This window comes from Oncorhynchus mykiss, chromosome 5 (assembly GCF_057628025.1).
Source record: "Oncorhynchus mykiss isolate SJ-2025 chromosome 5, ASM5762802v1, whole genome shotgun sequence".
NCBI classification, from domain to species: Eukaryota; Metazoa; Chordata; class Actinopteri; order Salmoniformes; family Salmonidae; genus Oncorhynchus; species Oncorhynchus mykiss.
The window spans coordinates 60,327,136-60,349,918 of NC_143026.1; the positions used below are offsets into that span (position 1 = coordinate 60,327,136).

The following is a 22,783-nucleotide window of genomic DNA, read 5'->3' on the forward strand; positions in this document are numbered from 1 at the left end:
GGAAAGCCCCCCGGCCAAACCCTCCCCTAACCCGGACGACACTGGGCCAATTGTGTGCCGCCCTATGGGACTCACTATTCGGCAAAGAGCAAGCATCGCCCAAAATGGAGTATACTCAACACATGCGTAGCTGAGGGATGAAAAGAGGAAGTGATGCTACACTCCCAGGTATTTACAGGGGGTGGGGGCATGCACATCACACCCTTGGCATGAAATTACTCTGATATTAATATCTCGACTCATCCTGCCGCCAGGCGGAAGGATATCCCATTGAGTGACTAGCATAGACCCTCAAGCGAAATAGAAGATTCAGGCATTTATTTTATGCTTGCTACATTAGGAGTGTCGCCATAAGATAAAGTATTAATCTTTATATCGGTGCCATTATAGTGTCTGTGACGGCATGGGCAGCACCTTTGAGGCTACAACCCATTGGAATCCCCACCTAATTGACTACTTTAAAATGGCAGAAGCATGGTGGAAGTCCTCAATGACCATGCCCATGCTAAAAAGGGTTATATCCACGATGTGTTCTCTATTATCTCTGAGTGTCGCCTTGTTAACATCCAAAAGCAGAAGTTGTGTCATGGGCTCTCTTTCCATAGGGGAAACACTCTTTTCATACCTTTTCGATACTGAAGTGACTTTTTCGTAGCAGGTTAGGAGACTGAGGTTAATGTCAAGAAGGGGGTTCGGGTTAGCGAAAATCACTTCGTATCGAAGTAGCATGAAAAGAGTATCCCACAGCAGCTGTAAAGAACGGAGTTTCTAAACACAGAGGCGCAACATCGCAAGACTTCCGGGAACGCTTGTAAAACAACAAGCAGACCAGGTCAGGGTTTGGAGATTGAGAAGTCAATGAGAGAAGTGAACAATTCTTCCTTAATTTTCTAGAAATGTAAAGGCACAACCTAGATTCGAGCCAATGCCTTAAGTAGTTGAACATGTTAATACTCCAATCTAATTTTTGTCAAAAATATATTTTATATCGACAGAGTGCCTTTGATTTTCCGGCCTTTACATGCACAGTTGGGCGAGAGACGACCGTTAGACCCGATAACATATTCTGCGCATGAGTTTAGATAACCAACATCGCCTACAAACGTGATCGGGGATTTATATCGGAGAAGCAGTTTCTGCCTATCTTCCTACTGTACTCTCTTTGTGTGAACCTTTCCGGTAGATAAAAAAAAAAAAAAAAAATACGGCACAAGAACGAATTGGAGACGACAGACAATCACAAACAGGAACTGGTTTTTCCTATCGACATTTTGAGTAGGCACATGATTATTTTCACGAGCTGTATAACGAGTAATGTTTGTGTAGCTACACAACACATTTCAGTTCATGAAGATGAAACTTCGGTCTCGAAGTATTGCTGACCCTTCATCAGCACGGTTTAATGGTCGGTGGAACTCAAAGAGAGAGGCGCGGAACGTAACTCAAAAGGTAAGTCGAGAAACTTGTTTTGCCAAAATTGCTTGGCTTAATATGAGAACTTCGAATGCGTGTTACGCACTATCGTTGGCGAACAAACCACAGTAGCTAACTGGCATAGGAGCTTGATAGCTAACTGGTTTAACGTTAGCTAGCTAAAGGTTGTCAAATTGGTTATATCGTAAAGATTTATGAAAACACTATTTTTGGTCTTCAGTTAAGGTTATTAATAAGGTTGGCAGTGTGGTTAAGGTTTATAGTCAGATTATTATGAGAGAGATTGTAGAAATAGGTGGGTTTAGTCTTTGGCTGTGGTAACTTGTGACGACCCCTAGCTATGTTTGTACAATTCGAAAAGTAAAACAATTGAGATGGTGCCCAATGGCGGCTTGAACAGACGCTTTTTTTAACCGAGCTCCGTACCAAACTTCAGAAAGATTGTGGAAAAAAAATAAAAACCTTAAGTCATTATTTTTATTTGTTCAAGACCTTTCCTGTGACTGGAATGATAATTGGATCATTTATTTCGGCATGTCCATGCAAAGTCGTGACAAAAAAAGGCAGAAGTTAGCTGTTCTATTGCTAGTCAACAAGAGAGAAACGTGCTTATAGACAACTGCCATAACTACGCTTGGCCTATGGATAATATCATGCTTTCGAATGCTGTTGAAGATGACGAATTCCCCTCTTTACCGGTTACTCCGTGCAAACCTCCACCCTCCAAAAAACCCAACATGAACTCTGACATCGTGGCTACCCTCTCCTTACTCATCAACTCCAGTTGTGACGCCATTGAGAAAATGGTAGGCGCGAACACCATGGTTATCGAAGGCTTGAAAAAGACTGGAGTTTGCATGTGGTGACGTCTCACTGATCTGGAACAATACACAAGAAAATGGAACCTGCGACTCTACGGCTTGCCAGAAGTGGAGAATGAAGATTTGCGAGGAGAGGCTATCTGTATCTGCCAAGAAGTTTTGCCTGCAGAGAAGAACAAAGTTGGTGATACCATCAACGTTGTGCATCGCCTCGGCAAGAAGCAACAGCAAAACGATTCAAGACCTAGCGGTATCATCATCCTCTTCACTGCCAGATTCTACAGGGATGCTGTCTGGAAAGCTGCTAGGAAGAACGCCTTCCTTCAGAGCCATGATATGCGTTTCGCCGAGCATCTCAGCCCGGAGGACCTAGAAAGAAGGAACAAGTTGTGGCCAACGATCAAGATAGCACGAAATTAGGGAAAGGCTGCTTACTTCCTCGGAGGACGAGGCTTCATCAACGGTTCAGAAATCCATATTCCTCCCTAAAATCTCACTAGAAGGAACAGGTTGATGGTTTCAGCCATGGTATTCTCATTTTCCTTATGTTGTTTACCTAACAAGCATCAGGTGACTATTTTTCAGGAATACTCAGGTATTTCAATGTATTAGTTTGTTCTTGTATGACCAGAAGACCTCATTTTGTTTACAAACTTACAAAGATTTTTTTTTGTTGAATGTATACCGTAACTAAGATAATGTTTTAAAGGGCATACAGGTCTGCTCTGACTTTACACAGTTATTGCTCCATTTAGTTATTAATACTTATTTCCAAAAAAGGTCTTAGGAACGTTTTATGTGAAACATATTTTATTCAATTATTTTATGATCAGCTTTCATATGCACTTAAAATAGTAGGTACCCTTTTATTTAAATTATTTGTTTTTTATTTCTCAGAATAGTTCCTGATTACACTAAAGAGGGTTTTTAGTCTCTCTTACTACAAGAACCCTTGGTTTGGTCTTGAACATAATTTTCAGTTGAATTTAAAAGCCAGATAACGTCTAGCTCAAACGTTATGGAATAAGCTATTTTCAATTTAAATTGACTTAAATGGTGCAGATCTCGGTTCCTTATCGTTTACGTTCACTGCTCCTACGTCTTTGACTCATCCTACTACAGTTTATACTTTTATATAATCTTTGTTGTGTTGTCTTTGTCTATAGTTTCTCTAATGCTAGGGGGTTACGAAACAATGTGAAGCGCAATACCTTATTTTTATTTGCAATTTCAAACAGATTTGAGCTTTTCTTTCAAGAGTCTCACTCAATTTCGGCTGATGCCAACTTATGGAAGTAACAGTGGGGCAACAATATTTGGCTTTCCCATGGATCTGAACGCTCTGCTGGTGTCACTACAATGAAAAATACCTTTGGTGGTAATATTCTACACTCGGAATGTGACCCCTTTGGTCACTTTATCTGTCTTGTGATCAGTTACAATGACATTACGCTCATTACTGTAAACTTCTACGGGTACAACACCAAACATGACCACTATTCTACACTCGGAATGACGAGTTGCTTGAATCTATAGAGAAATATATATATACTTCATTGGTTATCTGAATTTCCCAATTCGTTATTATTGACAGGAGGGGACTTAACCTCTTAGAGGTACTTTTTTCAATTTCCATCTGAAGACATACTAGGCTACCCTGGGGTTTGTTCTTAACTGACTTGCCTAGTTAAATAAAGGTAAAATAAATCAAAAATAAACTGCCTGTAGCTCAGGCACAGAACCAAGGATATGCATATTCTTAGTACCATTTGAAAGAAAACACTGAAGTTTGTGTAAATGTGAATTGAATGTAGGAGAATATAACACAATAGATCTGGTTTAGATAATACAATGGAAAAAAAACATTTCTTTTTATTGTTTCATCATCTTTAAAATGAACAAGACAAAACAACCATTCAGATAGGATGATGGGGTCAATTTCAGTGAAAAACATGAGGGCAAATATGCGCTTTACCAAAACAATGCTGTACGCAACATGCTTTGTTCCTTCCGGTATGAATCGTCAATTGCGAATGAACCTCTTTACGCCGGAGTTTACTACATGGGTTGGTCTTCCAACACATAAACATTACATATTGCCGTTTACCTCAGCTCATTGGCTATCTACCCAGCTAGATTTCGAGACGATCAGTGGTCATTGGGTTAAAATACAGTCAATCAGCGAAACAACAGCGGGCAAATCATTGGTGCACAATGATGTCATTACTTGTTGTCTTCAAATCGGTTTCTTTCCGTCAATACGTCCCGCAAAATGACCCATCAGGTTTGGTTGTGTTACAAACCAGTTGTAACACAACCAATAACACTAATACCAAACAAACCAGTTGATTGCAATGAAACCAAACATGACTGGACAAGTCCCGTTTTGTGTGTGTATTTACCTCGAATGTGTCGTCAAATGGAATGAGACGGAATTCACGACACAAGCGGTTCACAAAATGTTTCGTGTTAGGCTATAAAAGTGGATTTTATCAAACAAAAGACCATTCATTGTGTAACAATGAGCATTGAGATTGCAAACAGAGGAAGATTGTCAAAGGTAAACAATTTATTTTATTGCAGTTTGTGATTTTGTTACGCCTGTGCTGGTTGAAATAGTTGTTTTTTTATGGGGCTCTATCAGATAATCGCATCGTATTCTTTCGCAGTAAATCCTTTTTTAAATCTGACAACGCAGTTGGATTAGCAAGATTCTAGGCTTTCGAAACATGAGACACTTCGTATGTTGTCGAGTTTCATCCCGCTACCGGGTTCCGTGCGTAGAGGTTAACATTACAATAGATAATTCAACTGATAAATGGCCGCCAGGTAGGCCAACCAATCAGAATTTGAGTTTAATACTTTTTATGGAAAAATTTGATCTTACTGATATATGGAGAGAGAGAGGTTTCTGGCCGACAGATCATTCACTTGGAGTAACAAAACAGGTTCCAGACAATCCAGAATAGATTTTTGGCTTATATCCAAATGTATTGATAGTGAGTGTGTTACTACAAATGTTTGTACTACTCCCCTCACAGACCATAGGGCTATTTACATTGATATCAAAATATTTACCCCTGATACTAACCTTGGTAGCGCATCCTACTGGAAGCTAAATAGCTCATTATTAAATAATGATATGGTTAAAGATCTGCTCTCACACTTTTGGGAAAGGGCTTGTGAAGAAAAATCTTATTGCAAGAACTGGGAGCTCTTTAAATTTGAGACCAGAAGAGCTGAGGAGGAAAAGGTGATCATTAAGATAACTTCCCTTATAATGAGTTAGAGGTTAATAACACTAATACCTAATCCTAAAAAAGAAGTGCTGCTCATTGATAACTGGCGTCCAATTTGTCGTCTTAATTAGCCTTACTACTTGCAAAAATAATTAAAGAAGTCCTGGATGCAATCATTGATGAAACACAGTCTGGCTTCATGAGGAACAGACATATTTCTAACAATGTCAGACTAGTATTAGACATACTTGACTACTCAGACCTAATAACTGAGGATAGCTTCATATTATTTCTTTAGATTTTTATAAAGCATTTGACACAGTAGAGCATCGGTTTCTCTTCCACTCCCTTGAGACTTGGCTTTGGGGAATTTCTCTGTAAGGCTATTAAGCCTCTCTATGCAAATGGTAACAGCTCTATCAAATTGAAATATGGCACCTCACCTAGATTTGAGTTAACGTGTTATTGCTGCAATCCCACTAAGTGTCATCAACAACCGCAGAATAGCATAGCGCTACATTCAATAAATATTACTATAAATATTTATATTCATGAAATCACAAGTGCAATATAGGTACAGCTTAGCCTTTTGTTAATCCATCTATCGTGTCAGATTTAGAAATTATGCTTTACAGCGAAAGCAATCCAAGCGTTTGTAAGTTTATCGATCGCACGACAAAACCTTATGTACGCTTAGCATTAAGTAGCTTGGTCACGAATCAGAAAAGCGATCAAATTAATCTTTTACCTTTGATCTTCAGATGTTTTCACTCGCGAGACTGTTACACAAATGTTCCTTTTGTTCCATAAAGATGATTTTTTTATATCCAAAATAACACGCCAAACAAACGGAGGTATGTTCAGAAATCCAAAGAAAAGCGGTCACGACAACGCAGACAAATTCCAAATAGTTTCCATAATGTCCACAGAAATATGTGAAATGTTTTTTATAATCAATCCTCAGGTTGTTTTTAAAATATATCATCGATAATATATCAACTGCAAATGTCTTTCACAGTAGGAGAGGGAAAAGCAATACGTATCCAAACTCTGTTGCGCGAGCAAAACTCATGTGACCACTTGACGCGATGTTATCTTTCTGGCTCATTTTTCAAAATAAAAGCCTGAAACTGTCTGAAGACTGACACCTTGAGGATACGATAGGAAAAGGAATCTGGTTCATATCCCTTTAAATCCAGCAAAGGGAGGCTATAGAACATGGAGTTTTCAAAACAGAAGCCACTTCCTGCTTTGATTTTCCTCTGGGTTTCGCCTGCAATATCAGTTCTGTTATACCCACAGACAATATTTGGACAGTTTTGGAAACTTTAGTGTTTTATATCCAATACTAATAATAATATGTATATATTAGCGACTGAGGAGCTGGCTGTTTACAATGGGCACCTTTTCATCCAAGCTAGTCAATACTGCCCCTGCAGCCATAAAAAGTTAGGACAACCTTGCCCAATTCCTCTCTCTCTCCGTACCTGTTTTTATTAATCACCAAACTTCTTGCAAATTCTTTCAATAATAGTCCTGTACAAGGTATTTCCATAGCTGGTAAAGAAATTATTACAAGCCAGCTGGCTGATACTACACTTTTTCTGAAAGACGTTAACCAAATTCCCATATCGATCAATGTGATACAATCCTTTTCCAAAGCGTCTGGTCAATATCTTAACATTAATAAATGTGAACTCATAGCTGTTAAAGATTGTGTGACACCTTCATATTATGGTATTCCAGTAAAATAAGAACTTACATATTCAGGCATAGCCATTACAAAGGATCAGAAGTCTAGAGGCTTACTAAATTTTAACCATCTTATTAAAAAAAAAAACACAAGAAGCTAAATCAATGGCTACAGAGGGACTTACCTTTAAAAGGTAGAGTCCTAATAACCAAGGCCGGCGGTATCTCTAGACTAACATATGGTGCTCTTATCTTTTATATCTTGACAGTAAAATAAGCAAGGAGATAGACCAGATGCTTTTCAACTTTCTGTGGAGAAACCGCACCCATTACATTAGGAAAACTGTTGTAATGAACACTTATGAGAATGGTGGACTGAATTTTCTGGACTTTACTACTTTAAATAATACCTTTAAGACCAATTGGATAAAACAATTCCTAAGAAGACCCACTTCTATCTGGAATTGTATTCCTCATCATGTCTTCTCTACTTTTGGTGGCCTTAATTTCATGTTGTTTTGCAATTTTAATATTGACAAAGTTCCAGTGCAACTTTCTGCTTTTCATCGGCAGGTTTTCTTGTCATGGTCCTTAATTTATAAACACAAATTTTCTCCACACAGATATTATATATGGAATAATCGGGATATATTGTATAAAAATACTTCTTTGTTTTTAGAATATTGGTTCTGAAATAATATCCTATTGGTGAGCCAACTGGTAAATGCAGAGGGTCTTTTACTCAGTTACAAAGAATTCTTATCACTTTACAAGGTCCCTGTAACACCTAAAGATTTTGCAATTGTTTTAGATGCCATTCCCTCAGGTGTTGCTATGTTATTCAGGAACGTGACCCTCAGAGCCTACCTTCTATTGACTCTGTTGATTCATCAGTAGGAAAGATTTGTTTCTTTTGGTCCATTCAACAACAGAGCGATACGAACCTTGTTTCAGCAGGATGTTGTATCTATACATTATGTCATGCCTTATTGGAATGGATTTATTGATAATATCTGTTGGAAAAAAGTTTGGATGTTGCCCCACACATGTTAACAAAATTAAGGAAGTTTCCTTTAACATTATTCATAAATATTATCCTGCCAACCACTATTTGAAGAAGTTTAAGGAAAACAAACTCAAATTGCTCCTTTTGTAATGACCACCCAGAAACAGTGCTGCATCTTTTTTGGCATTGTATTCATGTAAGAACTGTGGCAAGACATCAGTAGGTTTATCATTTGTGGAGAGATGTACAGTTTCGATTCTTTACATACAACATACATAAGCTGAAACATTTTTATTGTAATTAATTTAATTATTCTTTGGGCCAAATTTCATATACATAAATGTAAATTTACAAACAGAACTATATTTTTGTACCCTACAAAAAGAAATTGAACTGTATTTTAAGACGGTTATATGCTCTACTAACAAAAAAGCTGTTAGAATTGTATGTCCCTTAACCTGTTGCGATGAGCAATCCCGTATCCGGGAGCGTAATTATAGCCTCAAGCTCATTACCATAACGCAACATTAACTATTCATGAAAATCGCAAATGAAATAAATATATTAGCTCACAAGCTTAGCCTTTTGTTAACAACACTGTCATCTCAGATTTTCAAAAAATGCTTTTCAACCATAGCTACACAAGCATTTGTGTAAGAGTATTGGTAGCTAGCATAGCATTAAAACAAGAAAATCATTCAAATAAAATTATTTACCTTTGAAGAACTTCGGATGTTTTCAATGAGGAGACTCTCAGTTAGATAGCAAATGTTCAGCTTTTCCAAAAATATTATTTGTGAAGGAGAAATCGCTCCGTTTTGTTCACGTTTGGCTGAGAAAAAACCTGAAAATTCAGTCATAACGCAAACTGTTTTCCAAATTAACTCCATAATATCGACAGAACCATGGCAAACGTTGTTTAGAATCAATCCTCAAGGTGTTTTTCACATATCTATTCGATGATAAGTCACTCCTGGCAGTTTGGTTTCTCCTCTGTTCAAAATGGAAAAATGCGCACACCTGGAGATTACGCAATAGTTTCGACGGAGGACACCCAGCGGACACCTGGTAAATGTAGTCTCTTGTGGTCAATTTTCCAATGATATGCCTACAAATACGTCACAATGCTGCAAACACCTTGGGGAAACAACAAGGTGTAGGCTCTCTCCTTGCGCATTCACAGCCATAAGGAGACATTGGAACACAGCGCCTCAAAAATCTGGCTCACTTCCTGTATGAAATGTCATCTTGGTTTCGCCTGTAGCATTAGTTCTGTGGCACTCACAGGCAATATCTTTGCAGTTTTGGAAACGTCAGAGTGTTTTCTTTCCAAAGCTGTCAATTATATGCATAGTCGAGCATCTTTTCGTGACAAAATATCTTGTTTAAAACGGGAACGTTTTTCATCCAAAAATGAAATACGGCCCCCAGAGGTTATGGTCCTTGTGATATTGTACCCCCTAGCTCGATTGTCCATTGTTTGTAATCTATGTATGCTTCTGTTCCCTCATGTGCTTTATGTATTGATTTGTTGTTAATAAAATAAAATAAAAATAATAAAAAGGCTAGGTCCAGCTTGCTAAAAAAAAGAGAAGCTAGTTCCAGCTTGCTAATGTTAGCTACTAGCCATGCTAACATGTAATTACATTCCAAACCAAGTGTTGGCGCTGGTAAGCTACTATGTACATCCACAATGAAACCATGTCCTGTGTGTTTGGTAGTCGAGCGAGTGAGTGTTAGAGTAGTTTTCATTTGTAACTAGTGCTGTACTACCTACAAGGAAGGGAGTACGACTTGTTTATGGCCCAAAAATGAGAAGTAAACTGAAGTCGGAACGGTTTGTCCGGTTGAAGCTAGAGTATTGGAGTAGGAGGACCATGCTCACTTCTACTGTATGTGGTGCGCGTTTCACCCCGGAGGACTTTGATGGCTTAATATAACCAGTGGAAGGCAGGGTTGGGGAATGATATTCTGACAGAAACCAGGTTCTGTGCTTAGTGTTAATGTGAAGCCTGTAACCTATATCCTATTGGTTAGCTAGCTGCTTCTCCTTGGCTCTTTGACTTTGGTAGCTAAGTCAATCAGTAAGTCGATTTCTCTACTTTATCTGCTGGCATTTTTTGTGTTCTGTGGGTTCCTGCCTAGTGTTTCCAAATATATTTATAACTAATCTCGTCTGTGGTTGTTCTCTAGCTAGGCTGGCTGGGCGGGTGGCTAGGCTGGGGCGGCCTGCCAGGCTAGGCTTGCTGGCTAACTGGTTAGATGGTGTTTATGTATTTTCTAAAATTTAGTTTAGTTTAATGTAAGCTAGGTGTTGATAGCAACAGGCTGACTCATGCAGGTTGGTAGGGCTAACCTAATGCAGGCTAGTAGGGCTAAAATTAGCAGGCTTTGGTAGCTAACTTGGCCGTCAATCGGTTAGTCTCTGCTCTCTACGTCATTTAGCTGTAGGGGGGGCATTCTGATCCTTTTGAGAACTTTTGGCTACTTTTTCATACTGTTGTCTCAATTATATTTTCTGTGTGTAGGATGAAGAGGTACAACAGCTATACGACCAGTCACTCTACTCTGATGATATCCCCACCTCTACAAAGCGCCCTCTTGTACAAGGGCGTGGGAGGAAAAGGGTGGCAGCCCCAGACTATGAAGAAAGAGAAGGTACCTGTTAATTTTGGTGAATGCAATTGCTCTATTGACATTTATTTCAAAATGGCAACTCAATACTGACTGACTCATTCTGTATACATTTCTAGATCTGGACTTCAAGACCCCCGTTAATGTGCGCCATCACCGGGTGTTGTCGGAGCTAAACCCCTCCTTTCCCCTCAATTCCACTGTGCGAAATATTTACTCCCCCGTTGTCCGTTTCCTCACTCCTACCAAGGAAAGTAAGTATAGGCTCAAAATTGCATACTTCCACACAAGTGGTACCGGAGCGCCAAGTCGAGGACCAAAAGTGTCGAGGACCAAAAGTGTTTTTATACTGCTGCTACTAGCTGTTTATTATCTATGCATAGTCGCTACCCTCGCACATTGACTCGGTACAGGTAGCCCCTGTATATAGCCTCGTTGTTATGTAATTTTCTTGTTACTTTTGGATAATAATAAGAAACACTATTTAGTAAATATTTTCTTAACTCGATTTCTTGAACTGCATTGTTAGTAAGCATTTTACGGTAAGGTACACCTGTTGTATTCAGTGCATGTGACAAAATTAGATTTGATTTATTAGGTGGAATAGTCCGCCTGAAAGACCAGAGGCTAGTACATGGGTGTGCAGTTTTTCACAGCGTTCGGATAGAAATGTTTTGTGTAAAGCAGAACATACTTTCTTCGTCTTGGAGAATAGGCCATCATGATTTGGCACTTTCTGGGGTCCATTGGGTAGCCCTTTTTGTTTACAGAGAAACTGTCATTTGTCAGTTTCAAATTAACCTTTCTGGTCTCCCCATCCCGGATCCGGGATCGTGAATACAGACTCAAGCTCATTACCATAACGCAACGTTAACTATTCATGAAAATCGCAAATGAAATGAAATAAATATGCTAGCTCTCAAGCTTAGCCTTTTGTTAACAACACTGTCATCTCAGATTTTCAAAATATGCTTCTCAACCATTGCAAAACAAGCATTTGTGTAACAGTATTGATGGCTAACGTAGCATTTAGCATTAGCATTCAGCTGGCAACATTTACACAAAAAAACAGAAAAGCATTCAAATAAAATCATTTACCTTTAAAGAACTTCAGATGTTTTCAATGAGGAGACTCTCAGATAGCAAATGTTCAGTTTTTCCTGAAAGATTATTTGTTTAGGACAAATCGCTCCGTTTTCTGCGTCACGTTTAGCTATGAAAAAACCCCTGTATCCAGGATTGTGTAAATCTATCAGCAAGCTCATTAGCATAACACAACGTTAACTATTCATGAAAATCGCAAATGAAATGAAATAAATATGCCATCTCTCAAGCTTAGCCTTTTGTAAACAACACTCATCTCAGATTTTCAAAATATGCTTCTCAACCATAGGAAAACAATCATTTGTGTAAAAGTAGCTAGCTAGCGTTAGCATTTCGCGTTAGCATTAGCGTTAGCATCCAGCACGCAACATTTCAACAAAAACATAAAAGCCTTCAAATAAAATAATTTACCTTTGAAGAACTTCTGATGTTTTCAATGAGGATACTCTCAGTTAGATAGCAGATGCTCAGTTTTTCCAAAAAGATTCTTTGTGTATTAGAAATAGCTCCGTTTTATACATCACATTTGGCTACCAAAAAAAATCCGAAAATTCAGTCCTCAAAACGCGAACTTTTTTCCAAATTAACTCCATAATATCGACTGAAAACATGGCAAACGTTGTTTAGAATCAATCATCAAGGTGTTTTTCACATATCTCTTCATTGATACATCGTTCTTGGACACATGGTTTCTCCCCTATATCAAATGGAAAAGTACGAGCAGCTGGCAATTGCGCACCGAATTCCACGCAGGACACCAGGCGGACACTTGGAAAATGTAGTCTCTTATGGTCAATCTTCCAATGATATGCCTACAAATACGTCACAATGCTGCTAAGACCTTGGGCGAACGACAGAAAGTGTAGGCTCATTCCTTGCGCAATCACAGCCATATAAGGAGACAATGGAAAACAGAGCTTCAGAAATTCTGCTAATTCCTGGTTGATGCATCATCTTGGTTTCGCCTGTAGAATGAGTTCTGGGGCACTTACAGACAAAATCTTTGCAGATTCTGAAACTTCAGAGTGTTTTCTTTCCAAAACCGTCAAGAATATGCATAGTCGAGCATCTTTTCGTGACAAAAACGGGAACGTTTTTTATCCAAAAATGAAATAGCGCCCCTAGAGATCTAACAGGTTAACAAACTACTGTATAGGCTAGCAAGGACTTGCATTGTTTATCAAACATGCATGTCATTCTGTGATTCTTGAGGCAAGAGTGGATGAGGTCAGCACAGTAACATCTTAATTGGTCTAGTCATATACCAGGGTGAATGAGTCCTATTCATTATAATCAAGGCAGTTTTTTCCTATTCAGATGTGAGAACCCCCAGCAGTGGTGATGTGATGAGCCCAGAGCAGTGTGTGTTTGGCTATGGTTCCATTAGCCTTCTCGCTGGAGATGAGGACTGCAATGACACTTTCAGCCCGTGAGTTATGCCATTTTTATATTGTGTTCTTGGTGCTGTGGAATACAATTATAGGGCTGCACTCTAGGGATGCACAATATATCGGTGAGCATATCGGAATCGGCTGATATTAGCTTAAAAATGACAAAAAAACGATGTCAAAGCTGATGCGAATAACGTAGGTAGATGACATAATGACGCCATGAAGAATACAGCGCTACACAGAACAAAAGCAGAAAAATACTAAGTGCACACTTCCAACAACTTAATAAGTTCAGGTTGAGCAGTCATTTGAAAGAGTAAGAAAATTTCAGCGAGACAACTCAGGAAAAATCCATTAACGGCAAAATAATGGAATTCATTATGCTACTTGCTATGGGCGTCACGACTGACATTTTGACCAGCGATGTCAGCCCTATGAGCATGCTGAGTCTGACAGCACAGTGGGTCGACGAGGATTACGTACTGAGGCAAGCCATATTCCATGCTCAAGAATGTGCTAGTTCTCTTACCGCTGCTGCCATTTCAATGGCATTTGAGAACATGTTTGAAACTTGGAAACATGAACACCTATCACCAATCGCACTGACTTGAGAAATAAGATAATTAATTGTGTCTGCAGCAGACGTGATACCCTCTGTCATGGCATTGAAACGCCTGCTCAACAAAACTGCCGACACAGACCGTGGGGTTAAAACTTACAAAAGTACTGAAGGCTGTGAACAAGCGATTCGGTGGTATTCTCTCTGAGCCTTTTTACTGTGTTGTCACCATGCTCGATGCTAAGTACAAGGACCGCTACTTTGACACAGACAAGAAGCAAAGTGTATGTAACATTTCACGTAAACAACTGGACAAGATGGAAATGGACACAGTGACAGTGCGCAACGAGGAAGAGAGGCCATAGACAGACAGCTGAAACTTCACTGCTTGACATGTATGATGAAATCCTGGTTGAGAATGAAATGACTGAACAATGAAACAGCGAGTAAGTGAAAGAAATAGGTTTTGATTGTTTTACTGGTAATTGGGGACATTTAGTAAATGGCAATAAAATAACTTTTTGGTGTGTGTGTGTGTTAAGAACAAATTCTTATTTACAATGACTGCCTTCCCGGGCCAAACCTGGACGACGCTAGGCCAATTGTGCGCCGCCCTATGGGACTCCCAATCAAGGCCGGATGTGATATAGCCTGGATTCGAACCAGGGACTGTAGTGACGCCTCTTGCACTGAGATGCAGTGCCTTAGACCGCTGCGTCCATGTGTGTGTTAACTATTTAACTGTACTCGAGTGCTTAAAAGGCCGCTAAAATTGAAAATATCAGTTACCTGTATCAGGAAAAAATATTGGTTATCTGTGTCAGAAAAAAATATTGGTGCATCCCTTCTGCACGCCATAACATATTTTATTAAATCCAATGTCTACTTATTGAGTTGAATCACCTATTGGGTTATATTAAAATGCAGGATCAAAGAGTTATCAACAAACCACCAAAATGGTATCAAATAACTTACAAGTTAGCTGGCCAGCCTGACCGACTTAATAGTTCCTGCTTTGTGATGCACCTCTGAAATAATCCACTGCCCAGAATCGCTTTCCTATTGTCCGTGGTTCTGGAGGACTCTCTCCCTTGTCCTGAAAGTAATTTGAATCTGTTGCATTGTTGTCTTTAGCTTCTCTTTCATGAAGAACATTCCATCCAAGTGCCAGCAATCCAAACCCTGCATAAGAGACATTCCACCTAAGACGAGGAGTACTCCCCAAGCTACGCTAGTTTTAGATCTGGTGAGTGTTGGGTTTAACTTTTTGAGTTCAGTGACTAAACAAAGCATTTACCTGATTTTTATATGAATATTTATTTTATGTGTTAAATCAAACACTGTGGTACCAATTGTTTGGAATTATTTCTGTGTTCTAGGATGAAACACTCATGTACAGCTCTCTGAATGTGATTGAGGATGCAGAGTATACCTTCCGCACATGTTTCCAGGACAATCCGTACAAGGTGAGTGAATCAACCAGTTCCTTCTAGACTTGTAATGACTGGTGTTGAGTTTATTTTAAAGAAATGTTTAGATAGAATGAATGCCTGTTTTATAATGACAGTAACAGAGAAGATTGTAATATCTTCTCTTAACTCAATAGGTCTACGTGATTCTACGACCACATGTGAAAGAATTTCTGGAAGCCATGACCAAACATTTTGAGGTATGCTTCTAGGCTTGATTGCTAAGTTCTTATGTGTGCTATGTATATATATATCAGCCATTGTGGGGGTTCTACTAAGCTACAGCGTATTCGGAAAGTATTCAGACCCATTGACTTTTTCCACATTTTGTTAGGTTTTTAGAATTTTTTTGCAAATGTTTTAAAAAACATACCTTATGTAAATAAGTATTCAAAACATTTGGTGTGAGATTTGAAATTGACCTCCGGTGCATCCTGTTTCCATTGATCATCCTTAAGATGTAAATACAATGTGATTGGAGTCCACCTGTGGTAAATTCAATTGATTGGAAATGCTTTGGAAAGGCACACACCTGTCTATAAAGTCCCACAGTTGACAGTGCATGTCAGAGCAAAAACCAAGCCATGCGGTCAAAGGAATTGTCAGTAGAGCTCTGAGACAAGATGCAATTTTGCAGCATTTTAAGGTCACAGTTGCCTCCATTCTTAAATGAAAATAGGTTTTGGTAGTTCCAACTCAATCGGGGGGGGGGGGGGGGGGGGGGGGGCCTTGGTCAGGGAGGTGACCAAGAACCCGATGGTCACTCTAACAGAGCTCAAGAGTTCCTCTGTGGAGATTGGTAGTCCTTCTGGAAGGTTCTCCAATCAGGCCTTTATGGTAGAGTGGCCAGATGGAAGCCACTCCTCAGTAAATGGCACATGACAGCCTGCTTGGACTTTGCCGAAAGGCACCTAAAGGATTCAGACCATGAGAAAAAAGATTCTCTGGTCTAATGAAACCCAGATTGAACTCTTTGGCCTGAATGCCAAGCGTCATGTCTGGAGGAAACCTTGCACCAGCCCTTTCAGTGAAGAATGGTTTTGGCAGCATCATGCTGTGGGGATGTTTTTCAGCAGCAGGGACTGGAAGACTTGTCAGGATCAAGGAAAAGCTGAACAGAGCAATGTACAGGGAGATCGTTGATGAGAACCTGCTCCAGAGTGCTCAGGAAGTCATACTGGAGCAAAGGTTCACCTTCCAACAGGACAACGACCCTAAGCACACAGCCAGTACAATGCAGGAGTGGTTTTGGGTAAATTCTCGGAATGTCCTCTGGAGAGACCTGAAAATAGCTGTGCAGCAATGCTCCCCATCCAACCTGACATAGCTTGAGAGGGTCTGCAGAAGAAAATGGGAGAAACTCCCCAAATACAGGTGTGCCAAGCTTGTAGTCATACCCAAGAAGACTCAAGACTGTAATCATTGCCAACGGTGCTTCAACAAAGTACTGAGTAAAGGGTCTGAGTATTTATGTAAATGTGATATCTGTTTATATATATGAAAAACCTGTTTTTACTTTGTCACTATTGGGTATTGTGTAGATAAGGGGGGGGGGAACAATATAATACATTTTAGAATGTGGAGAAAGTCGAGGCGTCTGAATACTTTCTGAACACCATCGTGTTTGTGAGAGTCTTTCCATAGAGGGGTTGTAATAGTTTGTAGGCCAAACCGTTTGGACGCTACAGACGATTTTGTGAGGTGACCAATTTTATGGATGTCTCATGGTCTGGCAAACACCACTGTAGCTCTGTCACCTTTCACCACAGATGTGTTGAATTGAGATGCATTCAATGTAACAAAAAAAACATCTGGTTTAAACTGATGAATTTGTATAGGGATTTTTGTATTATGCTAATTGATTTTTGCAGGGGCATGGACCAACTCAAGGGGGTTAAGGACATTTAATTAAATATATCAAATGTGTTTGTTTTCAGATGTTTGTTTATACATCTGCGAAGAAAGAATATGCAGAGAAAATCCTGGACATCTTGGACCCAAAGAGAATGCTTTTTCGGTATGAGAATTTAACATTGTAACTTGTGTTCCTGTCTTATTTTAGCCATACTTGTTTTGCTGTATTGTTTTTTAGAGATATTGTAGCTGCAGAGTTTTGTTTACCAGAGACAGGCTGACAATATAATCTGATTTGAGGACCATATTTCAGTTGATATTTGGATGTACTTGAAATGTGCATTAATCTCCTTTTTTTTTATTTGTATTTTTTTCCTTTTATAGACACCGTTTGTATCAACAGAACTGTACCTGTGTTCTGGGGCACTATGTCAAGGACTTGGGTGTACTTGAGAGGGACCTTGCTAAGACAGTGGTTTTGGACAACGCTCCACACACGTACCCCTACCATGTACATTTGCTGTGATGTTATTCACTTAATTATAAAATGATTTGGTTTTTTTGGATGCAGAGTGGTTTTAATAAACTTCCTACTTTATTTCTGCAGCTGATGAATGTGCTTCCCATCAAAAGCTGGTCTGGAAATGACGATGACAAAGAACTTCAGAAGCTCATCCCGTGTCTTGAGAGACTGTCAGGAGCAGTAAGTTGACAATGATTTGGTATCCCACCTCACAGGGCATAAGTATTTTTATTTTGGGTATTGTCTTTTTTAAAGAAATCTTTACATTTCCATAATTTGCTACCTATACTGAACAACAATATTAACCCAACATGTAAAGTGTTGGTCTCATGTTTCATGAAATACATTTTCCATATGTACAAAAAGCTTATTTCTCTCAAATGTTGTGCACAAGATTGTTTACATCCCTGTTAGTGAGCATTTCTCCTTTTGATAGGATAATCCATCTACCGGACAGGTGTGGCATATCAAGAAGCTGATTAAACAGCATGATCATTACACAGGTGCACCTTGTGCTGGGGACAATAAAAGGCCACTCTAAAATGTGCAACAATGCCACAGATGTCTCAAGTTTTGAAGGAGTGTGCAATTGGCATGCTGACTGCATGAATGTCCACCAGAGCTGTTGCCATAGAATTGAATGTTCATTACTCTACCATAAGCCGTCTCCAACGTATTTTGAGAGAATATGGCATTAAGTCCAACCGCAAACCACGTGTAACCAGGCCAGCCCCGGATCTCCATTTGGCTTCTTCAGCTATGCGATTGTCTGAGACCAGCCACCTGGACAGTTGATGAAAATTACAAATATTTCTCTGTTGGGGGAAAACTCATTCTGATTGACTGAGCCTATGCCCATCAATGGCTGCACCCCTGCCCAGTCATGTAAAATCCATAGATTAGGGCCTAATTAATATATTTCAATTTAATGATTTCTATGTATAAACTCAGTAGGATTGTTGAAATCGTTTCATGTTGCATTTATGTTCAGTATACTTGTCAAACTGGATTTAATCCTAGAAGACCAAACAAACTTCACATGCTACAGAGCTCTAATTCGGGAAGTGGATATACAATGGGATCCTTGTGAAAAACATGTTCCCTTGGGTGTAGAGAAAGCAGAGGAACAAACCTTGAGTCAATCTCTAAACACTTAGTCAGTCTTCTACAAAATACCACAAGTCAAACTTGTTTTATGTTTGGAAATGTCATTCAAGACCACTTGTATTCCAAAAGAAACATCACCAGCAATTGACTTACCAAAGAAATAGTTGATGTTTACTAATTTGAAATCACAATTTTTCTGTAGGATGATTTCCGGGAAGTACTGAAGAGGAGGACGGACCACTTTCACAGATTGCTCTCTGAGGATTGAGAAAAGGCTTCTGATCATCCTTATCCTGGAATGTGTTTAATTGTGAACATGAACTGGATCTTTGTGTACTATCCTTGCCCTTCTGTATGATCCCTGTTAATTTCAAACATGTACAGTTGGGATAAGTTTCCACACTATCACTCTGCAGAGCAAAACATTCCTAATAGTTAGAAAAAAATAAAACCACTTGAAATAGCAACTTCAAATGTTTATACTTAATCATACTAATTTATTGACAGAAAATAGCTTTTTAAAAGTGATCTACATATTGTCACTAAAATAATCAGAGTATGTATCACCTCAACAGCCAGAGCAGTTTCTGTAACTAACAAACAACTTGAACCATAATGGTATTTTTCAGCTTTTATTTGAGAAATGTCATGATTTAGTTTTATGTTTGGATAATTCTGGGAATTTTTACGCGCATATCGTCTCCCTTTGAGTGCCTTTTTTAGTAGGCCCACTGCAGAAATGTCACGCATCTACTCCCAACATATTACGTTCATGGTTAGCCTATTTGATTTGTTTTTTTTTGTACTAATCTGTGAAATGTATATTTATATGGAATTCTGACAATGTATTGACCTGGAAATATTAATTTTAAGAACTAACTTGTCAAACTTGAACATATCCCCATCTATCCTTTCAACGGACGGACTTGCCAAAGCTAATGGGAAATTCTACTCCGTTTCCCCCCACATGCGGTTACAACCCAAAGACGGCTATTGTTGGTTTCCCTATTCTCTTACCTTAAGTTTCAACATACTTCACAAATCGGTCGCTCAGGGGTTGGCACATGGTCACTTTTCTGTCGACACAAAGGTCTGGGTAGGTTCATTTCAGAATGTCTTGGAAACCTACATGCTTGCAAATAAAAAAATAAAGTTGAAGTAACTGATTTGTTTTTAAATCTCTGGGTGGACCGGTGTGCATGACATAATGTTTTTATTTGATTGATCACCTGCTGGTGACTTTCTATTAAGATTGAAGTCAGATTTGTTTTCGATCTGGACACAACAGAGCCCCCAAACCCCCTGGTGTTTAGGCTACGCTTTTGATGTATTTGCTCCATATGGTCTGTGTGACATGGTACGGAGAAAAGTGTATGTGTGGCATCGCGATCCTATGAAAGCCTATGGTGGGCGGTTGGCTGAACCTTACTATTTTTTTTCTTGAAATTTGATTGAGAAGTTCATTGTGCTATAAGACAAAAGTTGGGGGAAGGGGGAAAAACGAAGTTGGATGGAAGGAATACATTTAAACAACAGTAATTCTGCATCCCTCGAAAGTATGTAGCATTTTTTCTTAGCATAATTTAATATAACAATACGTGTGGGCGGCACATTCGCTGTACATTCTGTTGTATGGATATTTGGACTGCTCTGAACTATTTATAAACTAAACATTAAGTAGTGGTCAATCAAACAAATGAGGCTGTCTTTTATATTGCTCCTCTTGTAATTTGAAACGGGAGTATTAGATTTATGTACTATTGATCAATAGACCACTTAAGTATCTTTGTCAATAAAGAAAATCACTAGTCTCCTAATGATTGCAATTGTCATCAATTCACATGCAAATGCACATTTTCTCTTACATACAAATTCTGCATGGGTTCAATTCGATGCCTGTTTACCCACTTTTCAAATCTGCACAACGGTTATTATAGTTTACGTAGTAAATCTGTATTTTGTTTGGCTAATGTACCCTACTCGTGACTTGTTTGGTTTATTACATGTCTCAGAGATTCCAAATGTAATCCGCTGGGCCTATTTTCAAAAATGTTCAATCTGGATTTTGCCTGTTTGTTAGGATTAAATGCATATACTGTAAATAGAATGAATAGAACAGGAGTCTTCAAGTCAGTGATGAGGTCGTTCTATTTATTATACACTGCTCAAAATAAAGGGACCACTAAAATAACACATCCTAGATCTGAATCAATGAAATATTCTTATTAAATACTTTTTTCTTTACATAGTTGAATGTGCTGACAATCACACACACATCAATGGAAATCAAATTTATCAACCAATGGAGATCTGGATTTGGAGTAACACTCAAAATTAAAGTGGAAAACCACACTACAGGCTGATCCAACTTTGTAATGTCCTTAAAACAAGTCAAAATGAGGCTCAGCAGTGTGTGTGGCCTCCACGTGCCTGTATGACCTCCTTACAACGCCTGGGCATGCTCCTGATGAGGTGGCGGATGGTCTCCTGAGGGATCTCCTCACAGACCTGGACTAAAGCATCCGCCAACTCCTGGACAGTCTGTGGTGGATGGAGTGAGACATGATGTTCCAGATGTGCTCAATTGGATTCAGGTCAATTGGATTCAGGTCTGGGGAACGGGCGGGCCAGTCCATAGCATCAATGCCTTCCTCTTGCAGGAACTGCTGACACACTCCAGCCACATGAGGTCTAGCATTGTCTTGCATTAGGAGGAACCCAGGGCCAACCGCACCAGCATATGGTCTCACAAGGGGTCTGAGGATCTCATCTCGGTACCTAATGGCAGTCAGGCTACCTCTGGCGAGCACATGGAGGGCTGTGCGGCCCCCCAAAGAAATGCCACCCCACACCATGACCCACCGCCAAACCGGTCATGCTGGAGGATGTTGCAGGGCAACAGATTGTTCTCCACGGCGTCTCCAGACTCACGTCTGTCACGTGCTCAGTGTGAACCTGCTTTCATCTGTGAAGAGCACAGGGCGCCAGTGGCAAATTTGCCAATCTTGGTGTTCTCTGGCAAATGCCAAACGCCTTGCACGGTGTTGGGCTGTAAGCACAACCCCCACCTGTGGACGTCGGGGGCTCATACCACCCTCATGGAGTCTGTTTCTGACCGTTTGAGCAGACACATGCACATTTGTGGCCTGCTGGAGGTCATTTTGCAGGGCTCTGGCAGTGCTCCTCCTGCTCCTCCTTGCACAAAGGTGGAGGTAGTGGTCCTGCTGCTGGGTTGTTGCCCTCCTACGGTCTCCTCCACGTCTCCTGATGTACTGGCCTGTCTCCTGGTAGCGCCTCCATGCTCTGGACACTACGCTGACAGACACAGCAAACCTTCTTGCCACAGCTCGCATTGATGTGTCATCCTGGATGAGCTGCACTACCTGAGCCACTTGTGTGGGTTGTATCCTCCGTCTCATGCCGCCACTAGAGTGAAAGCACCGCCAGCATTCAAAAGTGACCAAAACATCAGCCAGGAAGCATAGGAACTGAGAAGTGGTCTGTGGTCCCCACCTGCAGAACCACTCCTTTATTAGGGGTGTCTTGCTAATTGCCTATAATTTCCACCTGTTGTCTATTCCATTTGCACAACAGCATGTGAAATTTATTGTCAGTCAGTGTTGCTTCCTAAGTGGACAGTTTGATTTCACAGAAGTGTGATTGACTTGGAGTTACATTGTGTTGTTTAAGTGTTCCCTTTATTTTTTTGAGCAGTGGATTTGTATGCTTTCAATCCTAGCCAATAGGTCAAATACACATCATTTTGGAAAAACGGCCCAGATGTTCATAATGCAGACTGGCGCGAATGGAGCAGACCATTTTAACCTTGACATTTGTTATTTTTTGAACCTTTATTTAACTAAGAACAAATTCGTATTCACAATGATGGCCTACCAAAAGGCCTCCCGTGGAGTCAGAGGGTTGGGATTAAAAATAATACAATGTAAAAA

General features: G+C 39.7%; 1 protein-coding gene across 1 annotated transcript; it reads left to right on the forward strand.

The window, feature by feature from the left end:
* The first annotated feature begins 511 nt into the window (after positions 1-511).
* LOC110524164 (CTD small phosphatase-like protein 3) lies at positions 512-20,650 on the forward strand. The gene is made up of 11 exons (XM_021603552.3): positions 512-1,449; positions 10,721-10,850; positions 10,946-11,080; positions 13,248-13,359; positions 15,015-15,126; positions 15,260-15,346; positions 15,487-15,549; positions 17,287-17,366; positions 17,588-17,714; positions 17,811-17,906; positions 19,036-20,650. The coding sequence occupies exons 1-11, from the start codon at positions 1,348-1,350 to the stop codon at positions 19,099-19,101; spliced, it is 1,110 nt and encodes a 369-aa protein (XP_021459227.2). The 5' UTR covers positions 512-1,347; the 3' UTR covers positions 19,102-20,650.
* Positions 20,651-22,783: the final 2,133 nt, after the last annotated feature.

Coding starts and splice junctions, on each gene's coding strand:
- LOC110524164 (XM_021603552.3), top strand. CDS start 1,348: ATGAAGATGAAACTTCGGTCTCGAAGTATTGCTGACCCTTCATCAGCA. Junction 15,127..15,259: donor CTACGCTAGTTTTAGATCTG/GTGAGTGTTGGG, acceptor TCTGTGTTCTAG/GATGAAACACTCATGTACAG. Junction 17,715..17,810: donor CACACACGTACCCCTACCAT/GTACATTTGCTG, acceptor TTATTTCTGCAG/CTGATGAATGTGCTTCCCAT.